Source organism: Rhinichthys klamathensis, unplaced genomic scaffold (assembly GCF_029890125.1).
Source record: "Rhinichthys klamathensis goyatoka isolate OS25496 unplaced genomic scaffold, OSU_Roscu_1.1 h1tg000197l_1, whole genome shotgun sequence".
Lineage (NCBI taxonomy): Eukaryota > Metazoa > Chordata > Actinopteri > Cypriniformes > Leuciscidae > Rhinichthys > Rhinichthys klamathensis.
This window is the reverse complement of record NW_026606723.1, coordinates 1,074,027-1,094,788: the sequence shown is the minus strand read 5'-3', so window position 1 is coordinate 1,094,788 and position 20,762 is coordinate 1,074,027. Positions and strand designations below refer to the sequence as shown.

At 37.4% G+C, this 20,762-nt stretch overlaps 1 protein-coding gene across 2 annotated transcripts in view; it reads right to left on the bottom strand.

Annotated features, from left to right (window-relative positions):
* Positions 1-20,762, bottom strand: part of myo7ab (myosin VIIAb) — a 37,294-nt gene continuing 16,532 nt past the window's right edge. The window contains exons 15-49 of one of the 2 annotated variants that reach the window (XM_056262978.1): positions 20,378-20,484; positions 19,912-19,953; positions 19,071-19,208; positions 18,071-18,233; positions 17,788-17,876; positions 17,605-17,699; positions 17,436-17,520; positions 17,142-17,360; positions 15,389-15,706; positions 15,094-15,294; positions 13,905-14,081; positions 13,497-13,586; positions 12,689-12,816; positions 12,463-12,589; positions 12,196-12,315; positions 11,917-12,090; positions 11,431-11,658; positions 11,169-11,339; positions 8,746-8,863; positions 7,670-7,796; positions 7,415-7,584; positions 7,123-7,313; positions 6,206-6,330; positions 5,709-5,866; positions 5,467-5,620; positions 3,910-4,065; positions 3,725-3,830; positions 3,075-3,188; positions 2,777-2,864; positions 2,583-2,689; positions 2,305-2,490; positions 2,102-2,218; positions 1,872-1,955; positions 1,082-1,201; positions 1-708 (exon numbers count right to left, since the gene is read on the bottom strand). In XM_056262978.1, coding sequence (XP_056118953.1) covers positions 619-708; positions 1,082-1,201; positions 1,872-1,955; positions 2,102-2,218; positions 2,305-2,490; positions 2,583-2,689; positions 2,777-2,864; positions 3,075-3,188; positions 3,725-3,830; positions 3,910-4,065; positions 5,467-5,620; positions 5,709-5,866; positions 6,206-6,330; positions 7,123-7,313; positions 7,415-7,584; positions 7,670-7,796; positions 8,746-8,863; positions 11,169-11,339; positions 11,431-11,658; positions 11,917-12,090; positions 12,196-12,315; positions 12,463-12,589; positions 12,689-12,816; positions 13,497-13,586; positions 13,905-14,081; positions 15,094-15,294; positions 15,389-15,706; positions 17,142-17,360; positions 17,436-17,520; positions 17,605-17,699; positions 17,788-17,876; positions 18,071-18,233; positions 19,071-19,208; positions 19,912-19,953; positions 20,378-20,484 — 4,883 coding nt within the window. In that variant the 3' untranslated portion in view covers positions 1-618. The remainder of the gene's footprint in view (positions 709-1,081; positions 1,202-1,871; positions 1,956-2,101; positions 2,219-2,304; positions 2,491-2,582; positions 2,690-2,776; positions 2,865-3,074; positions 3,189-3,724; positions 3,831-3,909; positions 4,066-5,466; positions 5,621-5,708; positions 5,867-6,205; positions 6,331-7,122; positions 7,314-7,414; positions 7,585-7,669; positions 7,797-8,745; positions 8,864-11,168; positions 11,340-11,430; positions 11,659-11,916; positions 12,091-12,195; positions 12,316-12,462; positions 12,590-12,688; positions 12,817-13,496; positions 13,587-13,904; positions 14,082-15,093; positions 15,295-15,388; positions 15,707-17,141; positions 17,361-17,435; positions 17,521-17,604; positions 17,700-17,787; positions 17,877-18,070; positions 18,234-19,070; positions 19,209-19,911; positions 19,954-20,377; positions 20,485-20,762) is intronic. The other variant, XM_056262979.1, reaches the window with a different exon arrangement.

The following is a 20,762-nucleotide window of genomic DNA, read 5'->3' as shown; positions in this document are numbered from 1 at the left end:
ATATACTGATCATTTAATTTATAAAATACATTTTAATACATATCTCTACAATACCTGGTCAAAGATTTACAAAGGAAGAGAAATACTATTCAGAAAAAGTAACGAGAGGATCTTTTTAGACTGAATTAAATGTTGCTGTCATTGATTTAGTAAAATGACATTTATGTACCAATAAAAGTGCTTTAAAATGACTAGGATGAAAACCAAGTGTTGAAGTCTTAAGCTAAGAAGCAAACCCAAATACTGCAACATTTCTAAATCTTTATAATGCATTTAATTGGCAAAATGAGATGTGCAAATCATCCACAAATTGAATAACTGAAATCAGGAACTTGATCTGACTTAACTGACTTTTAATTTGGTGTCAGAGTAAAAACCATATGAGGGCCTACAACTTAAAGGCAACAAGTTTGTTGACTGTCAATGAAACATGTCCTTCATTGACATTAAAATACAGAGAAATGCTATAAAATAAATTAAACTTGCAATTTACAATTAAGGCTCCAGTATGAAAAAGTAACAACACTAAAAGCAGATTCAGTTTATTCTCATGTATCAAAATTATGGATCTAAGAAACAGTGAGAAGTCTGTAAACTGCCTATTCCAAGCCTTTCGTGTTACTGGTTTCCACGTGAACTGCGCTGCTTGGTCATGGTAGTCAACATCTGACTGATGTAAGAGGTGAGAAGGTCATCCATCTTGTATCCCTGTGAATAGTGAGGATAGTCAGACGATAAAATACTGTATTATTTAACCACACAGCAAAGTATGATTATAAATCTAATATAATGGAATAGCTGGAGCATTTGTCACAAGAGTACCATGGTATTACCATCTGATACCATCACTGTATCATGGTACCACCACAGTATTATATGTAAGGCAGTGTTTCCCAACCCTGTTCCTGGAGGCACACCAACAATACACATTTTGGATGTCTCCCTTATCAGCGTATTAGTAGATTGATCAACAGATGAGTTGAATCAGGTGTGTTTGATAGGAAGAGTTTGAAATGTGTTCTGTTGGTGTGTGTCCAGGAACAGGGTTGGGAAGCACTGAAGTAAGGGATGACTGACTCACCAGTGATGTCTCACACAGCAGTTTGCTGCCTCTAACCAGGTTACCAATGGTAATGTGAAAATAGGTATGTCCACTACTCCAGTTAGAGATTTTGGTGAAGGGATGTGTGCCCAAAATGTCCTGCAGACAAATGAGTAAATGCCATTCAAACAATATCCAAAAGATTTTTACTAATGTATATAATAAAAGTTTTGTTGTTGACGCAAATGAGGAAAAAATGGCAGTTGGCTTTCTGTCACAGCAACGTAAGTTTAACATAAATATTTAAATGAGCAAAATGATAAAATAAAATACACTAAATTCCATACAATAACCATTCCAAAGTTTGGGCTCAGTAAAAAAAGGAATTAATACACATTAATACACAATCAAGACTCATTAAATTGTTTTAAAGTGACAGTCAAAAAATTGATAATAAGTGTTCAACATTGATAATAAGAAGAAATGTTTCTTGAGCACCAAATCGGCATATTAGAATGATTCCTGAAGGATCATGTGACACTGACGACTGGAGTAATGATGATGAAAAATCAGCTTTACCATCATATAACTAAATGTATACAAATTTAAAACAGTTCTTTTAATTTGTAATATTTCACAATATTGTTGTGTTTACTGTCTTTTTAATCAAATAAACCATAAGACATTTCAAAAACATAAAAAAAATCTTACTGACCCCAAACTTGAACAGTAGTGTATGCAGTAAAGTTTCCACTTTAGGCTAAAATGACAATATATTAAAGATACCGCTTATTTAACTTACAGTATTCTGGGCAGTGTGTAAACCTACCTTTGTTTTCGGGTCGATGAGAGTAACACCAAGTTTGTTGATCGCTATCAAAAGGACTTCTGGGAAATTTGTATCTGAGGATTGCTGTGGACGAATATCAAACATCATCAAGCCAGATGTAGTTTATTTTACAAAAAATAACAAATCAAATACTATAATTGAGAAAAATGTAATTTTGTTTGCCCGACATTTAGGTAAATCAACATTGCATCATATTGTGACAAACTTGCCTTGACTTCAAAAAAGGCAGATCCAAAAGTTGGCCACTTATAAATGATTTCTAGAAACATCAGTTTTGCTTCCTCTCGAGATTTCCCTGCATGGGTATTGAAGTATGTGACGACAGGCTGCAGAAGAAACAAAGACATGCACATTCACAGCATTTCCTTGTCATAAATGAACGTTTGAAGTAGGACCAGTGTTGCTCACTCACCCGTTTCCAGTCGTCGGGTGAGAGCTGACGGATCAGGTCCTGAGGAACGAGCTCCTTCAGCATCTTGGTGAAGTTGAGAAACTGTGATTTGTCCTCCTCAAACCTCACCCTGTAAATCAGCGCAGCCAGCTGGAAAGCCTCTTCAAGACAGCACTTGTGGTAGCCACGCAGGTACTTTGGGAGCTCCTGAAGAAGAGTTTATGAGGAAGCAAGAGTGTGATATGTTTGAAAGTGAGCCTGTATGCACAGATTGAGTACAGAGAGAGAGAGATTTCCACCTGGAAGTAATGGAAAATGGAGTCGGCCATGGGATCTTTGCCTGGAATGGTGTTGGTCCACAGTTTCTTCATGTAAAACACTTGATAGGTCAGTGAAGGCACTGTGCCTACAGAACGAACAGAAGCATTAACACCTCTCATGGTTTTTACACTCAAAATATTGATCATTTTTATGAACAATAAACATAAATCACCATCTTTCACAGCTCTGGCTTTTTTAATCCAGTCTGTCAGATGTCGAACAAAGTCGAAGAAGAAATCTCCTTCTGGCACACTGATCACCTGAAACGATTTAAGCCAGTACTGATAAGACATCCTACATTAATAATACACTCGGTACTGATGAATAACTGCTGTGTTTTGAGAGGAAAAAGCTGTGACGTAAAATTTTTGTAAAACTAAAAAAAAAAAGAAGAGTTATTTAGTGTCATAACCTCCCACAAAACATCTTCATTTCATCTGAACAGACATTTGACACCTTTATAACCTCACCTTGTCAGAAATTTTGACAAACAAGCTGAAGCCCTCAGAGGATTGGAGCATCATTCTGCCAGCGATGTTCAGACAGAAATCTTTGGCTTTTGTGCTTGATTCAACCTCAAAAGCCTTTGAAAAAGGATAGTAGAAAATAAAAGACACTGTTTCAGGCAATGGGTTATGGGGGAAATTCATTTTGGGGACCAAAAGCCTGAGACCACTTGTGTAAATGCTTCTATTGCACATCCAGCCATCCATCCATCCATCCTCGTTGATCCATATATACGTAGCTAAACTATGTATTTGGTGTTTGTTATATTGCATTGTGAATTACATTCCATGTCTACTTATATTTTTTTTATATAAAACAGTGCAGGCCATAATATTTCAACTATATTTAATCCAAAAAAAGATGCGAGTCTCTGGAGTTCTAAGTCTATTCACTCTACAACTATCTTATGCCGTTTTCTCCTGCAGCACCACATAACTGAGCATGGAGGATTCAAATGAGGTCAGAGCACAACGGGGCGTTCTCTCCGTTTCCTCATGCATAAATAAACAGCCGGGCATGAGAGAGAGAAAGAGAATATTACCACCACAGGAGATTGGAAACAACGTACGGTACAGGTAACAGACACACACCTAGAGTTAACATAAAAACTCACCTCATCAGTGTCATCAGGGAAGTACACTTTGTGAAAGATCTGGGTAGTTTTGTGCTGAATGGCTTCCACTTCAACAAGGTGAGGAGGATACTTTCTGGATCCATTTCTGTCCGTGAAGAGAAAACTGTTGGAAGGGAATCTATGCAACATTCGAGATGAGTGTTTGTATGTGCTGTTAGAGTTACCGCAAGGCTTTCTGCAGTCTCTGCATGCAGTCTGGCGCGACTGGATGATGTTTCTTGGACTGCAGGAACTTTTGGACATGAGGAAGCAGCATGTTACTGGGAGGGAAAAGCCCAGTGCAGAGCCAGAGCAGCTCCCAGCCCTTCTCCTCACTGTATCTGAACACACAGAACAAGTAATGCTGACAAAATAAAGCAGCTTTGGTCATTTACAGGCTAACCACTAGTGGACAGACTGTTACAGATTTATCAGCCACATTAATTGTTTTCACAGTAATGGGTCTCATTCACTAACTGAGTGTAACCTATGAGTGAGCAAATATTTTCATGCAGAGTCAATTTATCAGTACGTTTGCAAGTATATTTAAGATAATATTTCAAATAAAATCACACATATGCAAAAGTCACCTTAGAAACATGCGATGTGTTAAACTCAAATTATATATTTTATCAAAAATATTATCAACAGGTTATAATTTTAATAATAATAATTTTATAAAATAATATTTATATAAAAAAATAAAAATGATATATAATAAAAATTATGTATATATGTAAATCATTTGTAATTATATATATATATATATATATATATATATATATTACAACTATTTGTTAAATTCTAAAATGTGTATATTTATACTAATAACAATAAGCTGTTGTATATACAGTATATTTAAATGTTATGTTTTAATAATAATATGAAAGTATATATTATATATATATAAAATATATATATATTTAAATATATATCAGTTACATACAAATATTAGTAATATAATACTATTATTTAAAAAATATTTTCAAATAACTTTTTAAATCCTAAAATATTTAATATACACTGCCGGGCCAAAAAAAAAAGTCGCTGTTTGGATTTAAATAGGCAAATGCTTAAGAGTATAAGATCATTATAGCTGTGATTATTGTGTTTCTTGCTTGCAAATTGATGCACCTCTAGGTGGAAATAAATGTTGTAATGTTATTAAGAGGTGCATCAATTTTTGGTCAAGATCTTGTATTGACGATGCAAGAGTCAAGCACTCCACACATCCCAAAGACTTTCAATGAATTTAAGGTCTGGAGCTGGTTAAGGAGCTGCCAATTCAAGTTTGAAAATGATTATTCATTCCCAGCCATTCTTTCACAATTTGAGTCTGATGAATCTTGGCTTTGTCATCCTGGAATATGGCCATGATGTGTCTTCCATGGTTGTTTAAGAAATGAAAAGTTACACACCATCGATTAGGGTTAGAAGAACTGCTGTCAAACATATAACAAGCTAGAAACATAATAATCACTGCAATAATGATCCACCTCTTAAATGACTCTTGAGCATTTGCCAATTTACAGTATATCCAAACAGCAGCTTTTTTTTGGGCCAGAAAGTGTATAATAATAATAGTTACAATAATAATAATATGCTAAATCCCTTTTATGGAGAGTTCCAGCCGTGTATTATCCTAATTTGGCTTTTTCTGTGCACATAAGCAATAAAACCCAATTGCGTGAATGAGATCCATTGAATGTACACTGCGCCAGCTTTAGCTGGAAAAAACCTACTTAACGTGATTCTCGGTCAGTTGCTTGATGATCTGACAGAAGATCTCGTCCTTCAGAGGTTCAGCCTTCAAAGCGCCCTCAAAGATCTGATCAGTGAGCTCATTGACCGAACGGCTTCTCTTCGAGGGGTAGTCGCCCATGTACTTCATGATAGGTACGACAGAGTCAAGGGTCAAAATGAGGGAACTGCAGTTAGACATTCAAAATGTTATAAAGGTAATACTATTAACTGTAAAGGATATTAATGAAAGCCTGGCAGGCATCCTGGGACAGCTCTTCATGGTTGAGGACTTTTTTCAGCAAAGGCTGTTTGAGCGGTTCTCTGGTGCAACACCACATTTTATCCTTCCCTCTGCCTTTATTGATGATCACACGACTCAGTGTGCACTTCGAAGGGGGTCTAGAGGATGGAAAGGACCCAGAAAGGTAATAAATCCAGAATTAAACAAAAAATTAGTGTGCAAAATGATGAAATACAATCATAGGTGTGGTGAGTCAATACAGCTAATATTTAAAAGATATTGATCATTTAAAGCATGCTGTGAGTTTAATTAATCCTTCAATGTTATTGGCAAGATGTTGATACTGATAGTTTGGTATCTGACCCTCGTACCCTGGCTTTTAGTAATATAATAAGCCTTTTTGTTTGCACTATACTTCCTTTTCCCAACTTTAAAAACAGTACTTTTCCATTCGGACACAACAAAGGGTGGAAAGGTTCTGAAGAGCGTTCAAGCACCTGAAGTGATCGTAGGAGAATTCCTCTAGAGTGTGCGGCTGAACCTTCTCTCCACTTTCCAACAGATTCTGATCAGACAACTTTATGGAGTCCTTACGCTGGTCTGGTGACATGGTAATCAATGTCTGTAAGAAACAGAAATGAGATGGTCCAGTGGTTATTCAAAATCGCAAGTCCTCCTTTAGTTTAAATATGTGGCATATTGGTTTTCCAAGGTAATTATAATACATTGCAGAAAAAAAACTTTAAAAGGGACAACTTTGTACCTTATCTACTCCAAAAAGGAGCATGTCAGCACCTTAGGGTAGTAATATGTACCCAATATACTTATGGCAAAGGTCTTTTTCATTCTTTGCTTAGCTGTTAAAAGAAATTAAAAATATCTGAGCAATGGTAGACTGTTAGTGATGCCACCCATGCTACTGGGAGTGGTGTTTAGATAAATATGTAAATATGAGCTGTGCACTTTTTCCTCTCAATAACAAAATAAACACAACAAAAATGATAGCGGCGAGAAAACAACAGCTGAAAAAAGCATCTGATCATAGTGATGTGGATATGTTTGCATCAGCTCTGCAGTTTGGCACTCTAGTAATGTCACGTCACATTTATTTACTTATCACTTTATACAATAGATTGTTTAAAGCAAGCAGCACAACTTTAATTTCTACTATAAAGCAGCTCTTCAGTATGTTTTTACTTGCGTTTGACCTTGATGGACTGAACAAGAAATAAAAAGTTCTCTTTGGCAAGCTGTTTCAGACTCCAAACGAGCTTCATTTTGGCCAAATTTTGTTCTAAATATTGTCAAACCAGTTCGTTCTTTAAGGTACTACTATGAATCATTTAGGGGTAAATAAGGTACACACTTTTTTCTGAGAATGTCCAAATAATGTATTGAATAATAAAACACTGACCACAATATCATACTGTGGCCTGGTGATAGTGGGCAGCACATAGACACTGTCTGCAGGGAAGTCGCCTCTCTTCTTGGTTCTGTCATTGACCCCATGAGCCCAACCTGAAGTCATGACCTGCTCTCCATTCTGCTCATCCAGAAAAATCAGATCTCCCTTTGAGAATCTCAGGAACGAAGAGTCTTGCCCAGCTGGGAAAACAAACAGAAACAAGATGTTTTTTGCCGGACCGTCTAATCAAATTCAGTGCTTATAAACTCAACTGCTGCCTATATGGTCAATGTGTGCTCACCGGGGTAATGGCTGTCCATCAGGGCCACCACAAACTTTGATCGGGAACGCAGACCCTCTAAAAAGGTGACAACCAGGTCACGGATGTCTTCGGCATTGTTGGATGTGAAGGTGTACTCATCTCCTTTAATGGTAGCCAGAGTGAAGCTCTGTCCTTGAAGCTTTCCACCTCTGCATCCACAAGTTTGACCAACAATTTCACTATAGAGAACACTTACATAAAATGAAGTAAGTTTGGTTCGATAGGCTACTGCACCTGCTGCTGGAGACTGCAGTGATCTCTGGGAAAGAAAGGTCCAGAAGGACCTGCTCCTGCTCATCTACAAAGTAGACTCCAGTCCAGTTCACTGCCACTATAACATCATTCTTTGGGAGACTAGGCCCTGTGAAAACCCCCCAGAAAGAATGGTTTAGCTTCACCACACTTTATCAGATCAATATGTCCAAATGGTTATTTAAAATATGATTTAAAGAATAACTTAATAGAATAATTCCCCCAACAAGAATTTCTTCCATGGAACACAAATGAAGAAATTTGGAGTAACATACCAGTCACTTTTTTCCCATGCAATTACAAAGAATGGAGACTGGAGCTTTATAAAGCTCATATAAAATGTCTGTTATATTGACATTGATATTCAAAACTTATGAACAGACTTAAATTTAAGTCATCTTAATATCTGGACTTGAAATGAACAGGTTAATACAAACTCTTCTATCAAATAATTGTGAACCCATTCTCAGGAAATTAATTTTTATCATTTTTCCACCTCAAGCCCAAAGGACCAGGACCACTACCACCATAGACATTGGAGAAACGCTAAATATTCAGATTGCCAAACCAGAAGTGTTTTTTTTTTCAATGGCTAATTGTTAAAATATTATTCTCAATACAAAATATGCTATTAGAGCCTTGCAAACTACCAAAAGATATTTTTATTTTTAATACAGACCCTAAAATGCCACATTATTTCCATCATGTAATAGCATGTTTGTAAAAACGTATTTGTATACTTATAAATTTAATAGATAACTATTATAATTTTAATAGATAACCAGTAAATGATACAAAACTAAACTATATAAACAACTATAAACTATAAATAACAATATATTGACAATAATATATAAATATATCTGCCCTAGTTCTCCTTAAAGTCTTGATAGTGACATACATTCAATTTGTGAATGAACTGAGTCAGATCTTTTAATTCGAACCAATGATTCAGTTCACAAAACTGGTCTGAATGATTTGTTCGCAATCCTGACAGATCTATTCAACTCACTGACTTGAGTTCTATTTTTGGGTGAACTATTCTCTGTAAGTCTTACCTGAAAATTTGAAGGCCTCATAGAAGCGTGAAAAAAGCAAAGGCCACTTAAATCGAGCGAAATCCACCACCTCTTCCTTCACTCTCTGCGAGTCAAACTTCTTCTGCGTGTAGATTCCCTGTGGAGATGCAATCGTCAATATCTTGCTCTCAGTCAGCGCAACACAATATCGGCGATTACCTCAGAGGCGATTACCGTTGCTCTCGTCACCTGCTTATAAGCAGATAATGTAACAAACTCATGCATTACTACACAGCTAGGACGATCCATAAAATTGATCCCCAGCATTTTTAAACATTCATGTCCATCACTTTAGCCTATGAGAGGCAGAAGGGTAATTAAAACGGCCTTCACCCCTGAGAGAAGAAACATGTGATTAATGGTCTCACAAGAATGGTCAATCAAATCTCAACCTGCTCAGTCCCATCAACCGCTACGAGCTAGCACACAGACGACAGTGCTGACCTAACCTACAAATCCATAACAAGACAGTGACCACTAAGTGAGGTTGAAAGAAATGTCTCAAACATTCAGGGTCCTGATTACGGCAGACAGCAGAAGGTCGTCCATGCACACACTTCAGATCAGAGAGTTAATGAGATTATATTAGTGCTGGGTGGAAATGAAGGTACTGCTGTAAGATAATGAGACTGCCGACCTTGAGAACGTACCGCGAGGTGAGTCAGACACAGCCTGACAGTAATGAAGACTTAGGCGCAGATATGTGCTGACAGTGGAGTTCTGTAAGTTTACTTATAATGAAAAGGTTAATAATAGATGTGTTTAGTTATCTATAGTTTTCTATCATGTAATTGTGATTCCATTCTCAGGAAGTGGTGACAAATTCTGTATAATGTTAGGATTTTTTTAATTTTGTGTTAAAAAAAATGTTATTAGCATTTTCGAAATACTAGGGCTTTAACCACATAGACATCGTAGAACCACCAAATATTCAGATTATCAACCCAGATTAGTCGTTTTTTCTTTGGCTTATTTTTAAAATATTATTCCTAATAAGTATGCTATTACAACCATGAAAACTACCAAAAGTATTTATTGTTATTAACTCTAACTTCAAAATATCATATTTTTAAAATTATATTAATTATTTCAATCATGCCACAGTATGTTTGATTATACTTATAATATGAATAGATAACTGATTAAATGCTAGTAGTGGAAACTGCATAATATAATTATCGCTATCAAAATTAATGAGTTAACGCATGCGGTTAATTTTTTTCCAGTTTAACACGTTAAAAATATTTAACGCAGCATCCGTTTTTTTCCCATCATACTTTATAGCATTACATTATATGATCATGCTCTTATTCAAACAAATGCTTTTAAACCATTCAGGCGCAATGAGACACAAAAGAGAATGCGTATTTTACTGGTGCGCGAGTCTGTGACACACATGTGACTTATGCGCACAGAAAGCCACACCAGACAGCGCTTGAAAGGACAAAAACATACAAAATTATGCCAAAATGCCCGTTTTGTCGAGTATCCTCTCAGGCACAGTCTTAAATGAGTTAAATTAAGTTTTAAATGAACATAACGAGTTGTGAGAGAATGGGATGCATGTCAGATCTGTGTGATGTGCGTCAGGTCTTAAAGTGACAGCAGGCTAACAAACCTGCTGCTGTCTGTCGTCAAGGATAATCAAAGAACAAAAGAAAAAGAGAAAGTCACTCACTCACTGCTCTTTTGTAGCTTTAATAAGGATTAATCTATATTTAATTCATAATTTATGCAGTGAAGGCTGCAAAGTGTTTTAGAACTTTATTCAATTTCTGTATATATCCTATCACTTAGACCTACCTAAAAATCTCAAAGCACTCTTTACAAGGGTCAAAAACAACAAAAACAATATTTTTTTAGTGCATTTTGACAGGGCAAGACTGGGCCTATAGAAAAAGATTTGCCTTGATATATTGAAGGGCACAGGTAAATGCAACATTTTTAATGGGTTTATGTGAAGATTGTTTTAAGTTCACTTAAATTAAAAGTTGCTGTATTTTTTAAAGTTAAATGTATAATAAATGTTCAAATTCATAGCTTTCAATTATACTGTAATGCTGAGTGCCTATAATTAACGGTTAATATTGACTATGAAATCATTATCATCAGACGCCATTAAACAAATATTTAAAATATAGGCTACTGTCTTTATGCTGTTTCTACATTAATTTGGAGTTTAAATATGAAATTATTACAATATAAAAATATATTAAAAACATATAATTATAGTTGCGATTAATTACAGAAAAATTTGCGATTAATTAGTTAATTTTTTAATCGACTGACAGCACTAAATATAATATAATTATTTTAATATAATATAACATAATATAATGGTGTACAAAACAATTACAATTAACCCAACAAAAAAATGATGTGTTGAAACTATATATGTATACCTTTATGAGAGTTGCTATGATCATTTGAGACCATTTCTCCACTGTCTTGGAGGGAGTAATTTCGCGGTCCGGGATGTAGGATGGAATAAGACTCAGAAGACGGTCTGGTAGAACTTCTGACCCATAGTCCACATAGTACTGCTGAGAGGCTAGCTCGGCCAGGTCCTCCTCCTAAGATGACAGTGCACATGCATACGCTTGGTTAACGCAAGTCATTTAACTTACATAAGGCAATGTGAAATATGCACACAACAGCTCTGACCCTATCACAGCGGTACTCTCCGAATTTGACCCCGCGCACGATTTGCTGGTATATGAGGTTAGTGGCCACGCTGTCCTCGGCAGGGTTGTGCCAGGGCGTGAAGATTTCCTTCCTGAAGAATAGCCTCCAGGGGGCGTTGCGCTCCTGAGCACCCTGCTCTTTAGCGTACTGCTCACACTGTGACACGGCATCCATCACATGATCCTTCCCACTGCCCAGGGATGAAACCTGAGGAGGATGACCAAATAAATATGAATATGAGGACACATTCAAAAGTTTGGGGTCAGTACATTTTTTGTTGGTTTTTGAATGCATCCTTCTTACTCAGGAAGAATGCATTAAATAAGTGACAGTAAACACATTTAAAATGTTACTTTCTAAATATTTCTTGAGAGATATCAGTATATTAGAATGATTTCTGAAGGATCATGTGACACTGAAGATTGGAGTAATGGCTGTGAAAAGTCTGAGTGTGCATTAATGCACCTTATCAAAAAGAGCAATGTATAAGGAGAAGCCAAAGCGATCCTTCAGGCCGATTTTGTCAGACAGAGCATTGCAGAGCTCTTCGGCTGTGGTGGCGGAGTCAGTCAGCAGGGTCTTAGTGGTGCTGTCCATAAAGGTCACCGGTAACATGATGGGTTTCTTAGATTTAGTGGCCTGGAGGAGGAAAGAAAAAGAAATCCAGTCAAATTACTCATATTTTTTTCCGATTCATTTTCCCAAAGCGATCTCTAATGGCTTTTGTGGGTCCTAATAAAATACCTGCAGCTCAAGCCAAGAAGGAGGCTGAGTCCTTGTTTTATTCACAAACGTTCTTCTCAGTCTCTCCTCACAATAAGGTGCATAACCAGGCGGCCCACTGGTAATGAATGTCCGCAGATACTAAAGACAATACAGATAAAGACACATGAAATGGGATGAAGTGTTATGAATTTTTTTGGTTCAGGATCATTAGGATAATTAAAAATGTAGCACATCTTATTTCCTGCTGACGAATGTAAAAATAAAAATGACGTGTTTTCTTTTTACTTTGACAAATTTTTCTGAAGGAGCAAAGCAGCCCACACAGAGGGACAGCAGGATCCAGCCGCGTGCATGGCTGCTTTTGGATGTGTTCTGGCTCAGCTGTTTACAGATCTGACAGTAGATCTCATCTCTGAGAGAGGAAACAAACCCAGATGCAATACAATTCAGATACAATGTATGTTCAACAGTCACAAGCACATCAACAATAATGCATTTGCCACGTAATGACCTGAGAGCAGGGCGTAAAATGCCATTGCCAATGATGAAGTGGAGCTTCTCTAAATTGGAGGTGGGTCGGTCTTCCAGCATGCTGTTTCCCTGTAGACTGTAATCACTGTCTGTGAGCCGTCTGGTCACCTAACAGAGGCAGGAATACACTTTTATACACTACCGTTTACTTTTATTTAGCAGGGATAAACAGTAACCCAGTAAAACAGTAAAGACATCTTTAATGTTACAAAAGATTTCTATTTCAAATAACTTTTTTTTAATCACAGTTTCCACAAAAAATATTAAAAAGCACAACTGTTTCCAATAATATGAAATTTTCTTGAGCAGTAAATCAACATATTAGAATGATTTTCGAAGGATCATGTGACACTGAAGACTAGAGTAATGATGCTGAAAATTCAGCTTTACCATCTCAGAAATAAATTACTATTTAAAATATATAAGAATAGAAAAAGTATATTTTAAATTGTAATAATATTTTACAATATGTGGTATTATTTTTAAATGTAGCCTTGGAGAGCATAAAAAAAAACTTTCAAATATATATAAAAAAATCTTACCGACCCTAGAGTTTTAAATGATAATGTATGCAGAGACAACTCTAAGTAAACCATTATTAGGTTGATTCCAACCAGGCAAACAGCAGCGTTTCAACCAATACCATACAGGGTCAGGACTATTTATTCGACTGGCAGACAGGGGGAGTGTTTGAAGACAGTTTTTATAATGCATTAGCGTTTGGTGTCACTAGAGGCACAGAAATTACTTCAATTATAAGGAAATGTAATGGTTTCTTTGCTATAGACCTCCTCTGTGATCTTTGTTTTCTTCTTTAATGTGAGGGACACCAGCTTATGCCGTACACTGTTCCTCTTCTGGATGTCAGTAGTGGAACTCTGGGAACAATGAAGAAAACTTTCATACATCACATCGATAACACTTTACAGCAAGGATTGATTTTGTTAACATTATCATGTCATTACATTACATTAATATGTCTTGGATGTCATTAACTAACGAAGAACAATGTTTTTTTAGTTTGTACTAGTCTAGGTTAATGTTAATTTATAAATAATTATTAATTCATGTTCATAATACCTGGACTTTTATACAACTTAATATAAAATAATATTTGTATATGTAAAAATAAGTGATATTGATGATGTGTCTATTGATTTTTATTTTCACTGCACCCACCACCTGACTTGTCTCACCTCCTCATCCACCTGAAGGGCCTGCAGCTCCCTTTTGTAGGTCCTCTTCCCCAACGTCTCATAGATTTTAGTCATAACTGGAATCTTCTCAGTGCCGTCACTAATGCTGATATGGTATTTGGGTTCAGGGAGATCTCCCATAAACCTCAACACAGTGATCCACACAGCTAGAGCAGCCTAAAGACACAAAAGAACCATAATATATGGTCCACACAGCTTAAATATTATACAGTAAACCTGTAAGCAAAGACACTGAAATATAATAATCTACATTATTATTATTATAAATAATAACTTTAAAGCTGCAGTCCGTAGTTTTTCCTCTTTGTCGCCACCTCTGTTCGAAATCTGCAATTGCAGTCATTCGCGGAATTATCAACTTTACGTGGGTTGTGCCACAGCACGGCACAGCGCGGATGAATCCAATGTTTTGAGGAGAATGTGCGGCTGTCAGTCACCGCGCCGGTGTGGAAACGGTGTATGACCAACATAAGAATTTTCACTGGAAAATGTCCTCTTAACAAGTAAGTAACATCCACTTTTGTTCTGAATAACTAAGGGGAAAAAAGCATTGCAGTAAATCGCGCTGATTACATTTAACGATCGTTTATCATATCACGTCAAACCGTGCAAATTATTCTTTGTTCTCAAATTGTTCATGTTAACAACATCAGCATTGCATTACTAAATTTAAAGCCCTTCCGATATTTATCCTTGTTTTCGCATGGGCCCGGTTGCAGTCTCTTTTTTCTGTAGCCACTCCGAAGTTGGAAGTCTTTTGCATTTTACAGCGGGTGAATCTCCAGTTGTCACTGGTGATTGTCGTTTGAACCTTTCTGGATCCGCCATCAAATTGATAAGTTTAATTATATCAAGTGCTGTGAGAAAAGGCTATAAATCTCCACCTCCAACATCCTCACACGCAATATCGCCTACTAGCCGAGACTCCTTCTTTATGTGTACAGATGTGACGTAATGACGCAAAGACTTGCTCGAATTTCCCGCGGAAATCCACCAGTACCACTGGAATTAAAAACATTATTACAGTCTTACCGTTTTGAATCGAGCTAAGGCAAGCCGATAGTTTTGAACACTGGCTGGTTATGTACTTGCTAAAAAAATTATTTTGGATAATTTTTAACCCAAAAAAGTTACGGACTGCGGCTTTAAATAAATTAAAAAAGCTTACTAGCTGATCTCCTTCATCCTCATGAAACAGCAGAGGTTGTTTCAGTGGTCGCCGTGTATACACGTGTGTGGCATTTCCTTGGAAGTAGGTTGCAGCAAACTTTGCAAACTTATACTCTGATAGGTCTTCCTCTTCATCGTCAGGAAGAGGTAGAGGCTCATTAATGACTTCCTCAAACTGTCTCGGAACATTCTCTAGATCCTGTTGCATCCAAACAAAAGCAAACTAAGATAACATGCAATCCAGGCAAGTTAAGTTATTAATTACAGAGATCAACAGTTACAAAGTTCCGTACCTCAAACCCTTCTGGTGCTTCACCCTCCAGGTTGGGAAGGGAGTTGGCATTGCCCAGGAATCCAAACATCTTGTCCACCATTTCGGAGTCGTTGACCGGTTCCAGTTTTTCTCTCTCCATCTGCTCCAGAAGCTCCTTTTTCCTCCGTGTCTCATTCCGCTCCGCCTGCTCTCTCTCCTCCTGCTCTCGGTCGAGCTGGGCCAGACGCTCCTGGTGCTTCCTCGCTGCCTCTGCCCGAGCCCTGCGTGCCGTCATCTGGTTCTTCAGACGCTCCTCTTCAGCCAGACGCTGCTGCTCGGCTTCTAACCGACGCTCCCTCTAAACGGAGAGAGTGTGAACAAGTGATAGATAGATAGATAGATAGATAGATAGATAGATAGATGGAGCAACAGAAAAAAGACAGACAGATAGATTAGATAGATAGATAGACAGACAAGTGATAGATAGATAGATAGATTGAGCAACAGAAAAAAGACAGACAGATGATATATATAGAGATAGATAGATAGACAGACAAGTAATAGATAGATAGATAGATGGAGCAACAGAAAAAAAACAGACAGATGATGATAGATAGATAGACAGATAGAGCAACAGAAAAAAAGACAGACAGACAGAAAGGTAATTGATAGATAGATAGATAGATAGATAGATAGATAGATAGATAGATAGATAGATAGATAGATAGATAGATAGATAGATAGATAGATAGATAGATAGACAGATGATAGCACGGGCGTCAGTTTGGTTTGAAATGTGCTGGGGACAGAGACGCATTCGGAAGTGCATTTTCAGAAGTGCTGGGTACAAACTTGTCAAACTGTGCAGCCTCTCTGCTCAACCCGTAAATAAATCCATCGATCCGCTAATGTTGTTTGAGTTCTTAAATGGTCTAGTGGTAGATCTTTTGCCAAGCGTGTCAGAGGTTACGGGTTCTAATCCGCACTAGTATAGTTTTTTTTTCTCTCATCAAAACTGAATATGTTCATCAGAAATGTGACCACTGACTGTCCGCTGCGTTTATATTGTGTTATACTGTATTATTATGTTTATTTTAACTATGTATTGTTTAATTTTATGTAAAGGCCCACTAGGGACTAACATTGAGAATTAGCCTCGGCTAAAATGTTGTAGTATGGAACATGAGCTTATGTAACATACTTGTCCCTATTCAAATAAACTTAAAATAAAATAAATAAATCATTGGTTACAGTCTATATCAAGCAGGGACACGTTTTTTGTGTGCATTTTATTTTGTGATCTCACCGGAATGAATAGAGTCTCCGCAACGGCGATATATTGAAGCGCGCGTCCGAGTGAAGACTGCGCGAGCCACAAGAGAACACTGTATCCATGACACTGATAGCAGCGGACACGAGCACTCAGCTTGAGTTCAAAAACAAAACATTTTAGCGCTAGATCTCTTATTTAAGAGCGAACTAAATGAATACTCTGGAAGTTAACTGGAGATGTTTTATTTGTATTAGGTACATCCGTGCCTCAATGTTTTCAAAAGTGGTGGGTACAAAATGACTCATGACGAAATCTGGTGGGGACGCCAATCAACGCCTATGGATGATAGATAGACAGACAGACAGACAGAAAGGTGATTGATAGATAGATAGATAGATAGATAGATAGATAGATAGATAGACAGACAGATGATAGATAGACAGACAGACAGAAAGGTGATTGATAGATAGATAGATATACAGACAGACAGATGATAGATACAGATTTACTACAGATTTACCTCCAGTTTGAGATGCTTGCAGAGTCTTCGAGCTATCATTCCTCGTGCATAAGCCTGGATGATCAGGACCGCATGGAAGCGCTCGGAGAAAGTCCGGCGCACCAGGAATCCACGGCACCAGGCCTGGAGCAGAGTGATGCGTGTCCTGGCCGCTTGATACGCCAGGTACAGCTTCCGGGATCTGTACAAGGCCTGAAGCCGCAGGAAACCTACACGCATCTGGAAAGAAGGCATAATTACAATCAAACAAAAACCTCAGAACAGATTCTGACTGCTTAGTTTTCCCAAACTCACCACAGCATAGTTCTTTCTGGAGATGTAGCCTCTCCATATTCGCTGGATTAATGTCACAGCCCTTCTAATCTTCAGGAAGTTAGTTCTGGTAAACAAAACAGACAGATACATATCAGACTGTATTTGTATTTTTGGGCCTGCTCTTCTTCACTCTTTCTTTTTCTCGTACCTCGCTTTCACACCTCTCACAGCCTTCTGGATGAAAATGACTTTGTCAGTAATGGTTTTATCTCTTTCAATTTCCAGCTGCATGTCATGATGATCCTACAGCAAATATAGACCAAGTATAGCATTTGTCACAATTCTAAAACATAGCAAAATCTTTTTTGTTTTTTGCTTATTTGTGGCAAACCTTCAGAAAGATTTTTGTCTTTCCCATCTGCCAGTCATCATCTTTCTGCAGAACTGACACAACAATGCGTTGAGAGGTCCCTCGCAGATCTTCCTGTAAGAGGACAGAGATTCAAAGCTACCTCCTTATAGCAAATTGTCAGCACTTTTCAAATAATACCAACAGAAGGCAATTCTTACAGACTGCAAAAAAAAAGAAGCTTTTAAAAGAGCTGTCAAGCAAACAACATACTCCAGACCTGCAAGTCACATCTGTTGACTGCAGTCACAGTCACGCTTTAGACTCGCCTGTTTGAAGGCTGGTTTGACCCCAGGCATAAGGACCCGATAACGGTCCACAAACTCAGCAAATGTGTAGCGTATGGGATATCCAGCTCTGCGTATGCGGATAGTCTCCATCATCCCGGAGTAGCGTAACTGCCTGACACATAGTCCACTATCAAACATCTGCAGAGGAGAGAACGAGGGCTGGTATTCAGGGCTCACATTTTTTTCTGATAAGCAAAATCAGGACTAGAAATTCTATTTACACAATATATCTTTTTTATCTTAACATATATAATGGCACTTTATTTTACAGTCCTGTTCCACATGTACATACTATGTACTTATTATAGCAATTACAAAAACTGGGTTATAACAAAGTACTAACCCTGAACCTACCCATAAACCTAACCTTAACCCATGTAGTTACCGTATATTACCAGTACCTTCTTGGGTAAGTACACTGTAAGTGCACATACTGTAAAATAAAGTGTAACCTATATAACATTTATTTTTTACCCAAATTGGCATTTTCTTTTGTAATAAACCTAACACAATCGAACTAGCTTTATGCTTAAAACAAGAATATATAAATCCATTAATACAAATAAAATCTAAACCAAACCACTTGTCGTATGTAGGGTGGTTGTAAAATTTTTTTAAAAATACAAATAAATAAATGTTTAGAGTTCTAAAAGCTGGAAATTATACAGCTGCATAATAATGGCATGACAACACTAGAAACTATATAGTTCAGCAGAATTCGCAACATCATTATTTCATACATTATAGAAAGCCAAATGTTTTAGTTTGTAAGGCATAAAAACACATTTACATGATTAATGGATGTGAGATATAGGCTACTAATAGGGCTACTAATTATTACTAATACTACTAATAATTGAAACATCTGTTAACAGACTTGAACCTGGCCATAGGCCTTCACGTCATCATTATTCTTAAGCCCTGTTTTTAAAGTCTACATCTATTAATTTCTCACAGAAATATGAATTGACTCACCATGGGCTTTTTGAGCTCATTGGGTTTGATACAGCGTACAAAGAAAGGCTGACACACGCTCAGCGTCCTCATGAGCAGCTCGAGCGAGCGCTTAAACTGACTGCTTAGAGTCGGGGAGCGCTTCCTTGTCTCCATTCCCTGAAAACACAGAAATTCTCCCATTAACTTCACAGAAAATTAAGAGGACCTTTACTGCCACATACACACGAATACACACTTCACACAAAGCTACAACTATGTACTATGCACATCACAACGACACTAATTCACCTTTCTGTGTGGCTCTTTTTTGGTCCAATCATTTCTCCTTTCTTTCCTGCCTCTAATAAATGTCATTCTTTCATACTTTCTCCCTCGCTCATCACGTTTCTTCTGGATCTTCATTGTTTGCTTGTATCCTCTATCTATCCCTTCTCTTGCTGTTATTCCCAATGCTTTACAAGCAAATGCTTTAAGAAGGCATTGTGAAGAAAAAAAGTAATCTAGTAGTTTCCCTCTTTTTCAACCTTCGCCCAGCGCCAGGAAAATGAGTAAATGGAATTTGTCTTGCCAAAAAAAAACCCCTCAAAATAATGCAGAAAAACCCCAATGAGAACAAGCTGCATCTAACTAGAAACAGAATCTCTCTGTGATGACTGGCTTTTTACTCAATTCATCTGGAGAATAATGCCACTGTTAGAGCTATTAAATTATTCTGTCAGCGCGCCCTTACAGACTACTTCAACAGAAACCATTTTCAAAGGAGAAAAAAAAAAACACAGGAATGGGTTTCGCAAGGGACTATTGAGAAAATGTAGTTTAATAGGAGTCTGAGAGGGTCACAAACCACGCCATTGATTACCTTTTGAAGGGATGCAGTGGGCTCCAAATAACCACATAGAAACTGAGGCCAAAAATAAGGTAAAAGATTGAGAGACAGATGGAGGAAAGCAGAGAGAGAGAGAGAGAGAAAATTGACTGCTGTTAGCCAAGTCTGCTGAGAATCAGCCAGGAGAGATTAGGGCTGACATCACCACAGAGAGAGTGAGTTACATCAGCAGAGTTAGTCAGACTGTGCTGACACTGTCACATAGAGTCACGTTAAAGCCTTAGTCTAAAGTTCACTCATTTGTAGGAGTCACTTCTTTTATTCACAGTGTTTTTTCCAAGGGCAATTATGCTAGCACATGCCTTGGCTTTTAATATGCAACCCTCACATAAACCTGAATGGCCAGCATTTGGCCCTCAGAGATGTGCGGCCTCGCTGGCATGTCGTGAGCATTTTAATGCTGAGCAAATATGGATTCAGTATTGGAAAAGGGCATCACCATAGCAACATCAGCTTGGAAGATCTGCTTGATGAACTTGTTTTTGGATGAGTGCACAAGTTGGATGATGTCACTGTGGAGGCTGTCTCGGTTTTTCTCCAGGAAACCTGAACAATGAACCAAATGGGGATCATGTTAACTTAAATAAGCAAAAAATTACCGGTATATTATATAAAATGATATACTACTGTTCAAAAGTTTGGGGTCGGTAAGATTATTTAATGTTTTTGAAAGAAAAAAAGTGCATAATTGAATGTATTTAAAAATATATTTCTATATTTATAATTATACATCATTTTTTAAATAATTATAAATGTATAAATGGGGGGGGGGGGGGGGGGGGGCTCTCGTATTTCATCAAAAATATCTTCATTTGGAGGTTTTA